Raw genomic sequence first — 3,689 nt, 5'->3', positions numbered from 1 at the left:
CCAGGACTGAGACTGGCCTGGCAGACAGCGGCGGAGTAGGCCAGGGGCACGCTGCAACCCCACCCAACTAAGGAGCCCTGCAACCCTGGGCTACCAAACTCTCCTCTTGCACCCCAGTTTTCTTATCTCTAAAAGGGGGTCACTGCTGCCCCTGCAGTGTTGTTGAGGGGGGAAAGCAAGCTTATGTTGCTCCCTAGCCTTTCCTCACTGCCCCCTCCACAGGGAACATGAGCAAAGTGGATTATCCCAAAGGAGCATCTCCTCAGCCCACTGGCTGTCCCTTGCTGTCTCTCCTCCATCCGGACCAGGGAGTGCGTTGGGGTGGCCTGTCCTGTCTAACCTCAGCCCTGCAGCGGCGCCCAGAGGCTCCCTGGCCTCCTCCGTCCCCCTCCGAGGGCTCCCTCCGCCCCAGTCTGGGTCCCTTGCCCTCCTCATCTGCCCCCCAGTCCAGCCCACCTCCTAGGGCGCTCCCGGATCTGGCCACAAGGTGGCGCCTGCCGGGCCGGGCGCGCACACGGCCACCGGTGACTCCAGACCTGGTGGCTCAGAGTCAGACTGGGCAGTGTGTCTCTGTCCCGAGACCAGGGGTGTGGGAACTTAAAGGCCCCCCCAACCCCATTACCTCCCCGGGGCTGCCTGGCTCTCTCAGGAATCTCTGAGAAGCCGGATATAGAACCGCATGGCCAGCGGGCCAGATGGTGGTTACGCCCATTTCACAGATGAGGAAAGAGCCCAGCAAGAGTCCTGGAGGACACTCAGAGAACGGGGATGGCAGCGCGGCGCCCAGACCTGGAGCTTAGCTGGGGGCCTGTTCTTTCATCCCAGAGTAGAAAGGGGCTGCCCGGAAGGGGGGGGCTCCCATTTCAGGGGGAGGGGGTTCTTGGCGTCTGAGAGGCAGGGATGTAAAGGTGATTGGGAGTGAGGAGGGTTCCAGAAACCGCAGAGCATGCCCCACTCCAGGGGAAACTAGACTGAAGGGGGGGCAGTGTGGCCAAGGGGCACCCAGGCCTTCGGCTTCTCCTCCAGGCATGTCCCTGGGCCTCAGACCCCTCTGCTCCATCCCCTGGGCATCGCCTGTCCCTCCAGGGCCGCCCCGGGCTCCCCCATAACGCTCTCTACTGCATCCATGCCGGGCCCTGTGTCCATGGCAGGGCCTGAGCCTCGTTCTGGAGGGGACACTGGTCTGGATCTGGGGTCCACATCTCCACCAAACAACTCCGCCCCTCAAGCCCCCCTGCAGGAGACTGGGGGAGAGGAAGGACTCCCCAGAAGGCAGGCTGGCTTAGCTGGCGGCTGCTGAGTCCAGGGGCTGCTGAGCACCAGAGCCAAAGGCCCAGACCAAAGAGGGGGACTGGGGGTGGTGAGGGAGGGGGAGGCCACACACAGGTCCCTGGGCCTGATCCCCAGGGGGTGGGGAGGCCGGTCAGAAGACTGGGAAGTTAGAACCACTGGGAGTTTGTGATTGATGAAATGTGGGGAGGAGGGTGAGGCACTGGGGTTCGGGGTACGGGGTGTCTTGTGGGGAGGAGCACTGGGAAGGAACGAGCTGAGTGGAGGGCTCAGGCTTCTGAGCAGAGAGGTCGGCCGGCGACTGTGGGCAGCTCTGGGCTGAGGGCTCTGGAGAGGGGAGGTCCAGGCTGGGGGAGATGGGGGCACCCAGCTGTGTGGGAGCAAAGAGAACTTGGGAGTAACTGGCTGCTTCTGGTGAAGAAGGAGCCTCACAGGAGGCTGAGGGGGCAGGACTGAGCGGAGGGCGGGCGGGGAGGGTGTGGAGAGGAAGAGAGTGGTGCCCCAGACAAGGTCAATCTGTTGCCCAGGGGCCTGGGGAGCTGAGTGGGCAGACCCCTCCCCTAAATCTGGCTGGAGGAGGAGCTGCCTGGGAGGCCGGGTTGGGGGAGGAGGTGGTGATGGGCGGGAGGGAGGGGCCGGGCCTCTGTCCACGGCATTAGTGCTGGTTGGAGGGAGAGGGGGGTGCGGAGCCAGCTGGGCCGCCTGTTCCCACAGCCGCTGGGAGCGGAGAGGAGCGCGCTGCCATGGCGCTGGCCAGGCCTGGAGCACAGGGGCCCCTGGCCCCTCTCCTGCTGCCGCTGTTGCTCTGGACTCCTGCCCTTGGCCTCCTGGCTGGTGAGTTGGGGCCCAAGCCTTGGGGGGTGGGTCCTTGGGCAGGGTCTGCCCCCCCAATCAGACACCCCAGGCCTTGGGGGCTGTCCTGTGGATGCCAGGCCCAGCTGTGGGGCTGGGGTGCAGAGGGTGCAGTGCTGAGAGCCCCCGGGACTTGTGCCGAGGGGAGCGTGTGCTGGGCCTTGGGGCTGCTGTGTGGGGGAGGGTTGGGGGGGGCACTGTGGGCCTCTGTGACTTGGGAAATGAGGTGTTCTGGGAATCTTGGTGTGCTGTACCCTGCAAGGGAGGGAGGGTTGTTGGGGCTGGGGGTTCTGGGGTGTAAAGGCCTGAGATTGGGGAGTTGCACAAAGCAGGAGCTGCACCCCAGAGTTGGCTGTGCATGGTGTGCTGGCTGTGGGGCGCAGGTGGTGGGTGTGTTGCGTGGCGAACAGGACTGGCTGTCTGGCGAGCTGGGAGTGGTGCGAGTTCTCCTGCTGGCAGAGCTGTGGGGAGGACATCGCCAAGTGGGATGAACTGTCTGCTGTTCGTGTGGGCTGTGGGCTGGGGGCAGCAGACCCCAGCCCAGTGGACTGGGGGCTAGAGACGCAGGGGAGCCGGGTGTGTTAGTCTTCCTTGCACTGAGGACCTGGGGGGGCTCTGGGACCCCGGGGGCAGCCAAGCACTTGGGAACACGTGTGTCCACTGCTACTCCCCCCACCTGGCATTTCTGGACAAGCTGAAAGGGCTTCCTGAGCCAGACCCCCACTTGCAAGTGGTTTTGGCTTTGTCTGAGTGGAATCACACATGCCCAGGCCTGGAATTCCTCCTGGGGGGCTGGGGGGACGCTTTGTCTCCATCACTATAGCTACAGGGGCCAGGTCTGGGAAGTCCCCCACCCCCGCTGCCACTGGCTGGAGAAGGGAGCCAAGCAGGCGGCCTGGGCTCCGCTAGGGCTGGGGAGTCCCCACTTTTCAGACTGTGCAGGGGAGGGCCCCAAGCCCTACCTGGGGTCTTCCTCTCACAGGGTCTGATGTACAGCACCTTCATCTACTCCCCTTCCCAGGCCCTTGGGGTGGATGAGGGCCCCTTTTGCAGTGCAGGACACTGAGGTTCAGGGAGAGGTGGGGGCTTATGACTGGGCCCCCAGGGCAAACCCAGGGCTCATGAGAGGAGGAGGGGGGTTGTCTGCTTTGTGCACAGGGGAATGAGGCCCCATCTGTGGCTTGCCGCCTGCCCTCTGCGCGCACACAGCACCCCACAGGCACCCTCGCATGCGTGTGCACACGCACACACACCCGCTCACGGTGGTACCAGCACTGCCAACATGCACAAGCACCCGTGTGTCTCCACTCACTGTGCACCCACGTGGGCCCTGGTGCAGTGAGCACACACACCCGCCCGGCCGCCGGAGCTGCCAGTTCAGGCCAGTTCTCGTAGGACGCCCTCCCGGGGGTCCCAAAGCTGGGCGGGGCCAATGTGGGCACGAGGGCTTCCGCTGCCAGTGCCTGGCCTGGAGCCGGGCTGGGGGCCGAGGAACAATTTCCACCCCACAGGAGAGAGGGGTTCTGGGCCCCTGGCTCTGCTGCCCG

General features: G+C 65.0%; 1 protein-coding gene across 1 annotated transcript in view; it reads left to right on the top strand.

Annotated features, from left to right (window-relative positions):
* Nucleotides 1-2,033: 2,033 nt before the first annotated feature.
* CRB2 (crumbs family member 2) overlaps nt 2,034-3,689 on the top strand; it is an 18,333-nt gene continuing 16,677 nt past the window's right edge. Inside the window, exon 1 of the mRNA XM_004677357.2 lies at nt 2,034-2,124. Within this exon, the coding sequence (XP_004677414.1) occupies nt 2,034-2,124 (91 nt within the window). The remainder of the gene's footprint in view (nt 2,125-3,689) is intronic.

Source organism: Condylura cristata, unplaced genomic scaffold, assembly GCF_000260355.1.
Source record: "Condylura cristata isolate star-nosed mole 26May11 unplaced genomic scaffold, ConCri1.0 scaffold00006, whole genome shotgun sequence".
NCBI classification, from domain to species: Eukaryota; Metazoa; Chordata; class Mammalia; order Eulipotyphla; family Talpidae; genus Condylura; species Condylura cristata.
This window is presented reverse-complemented; position numbering and strand designations above follow the sequence as displayed.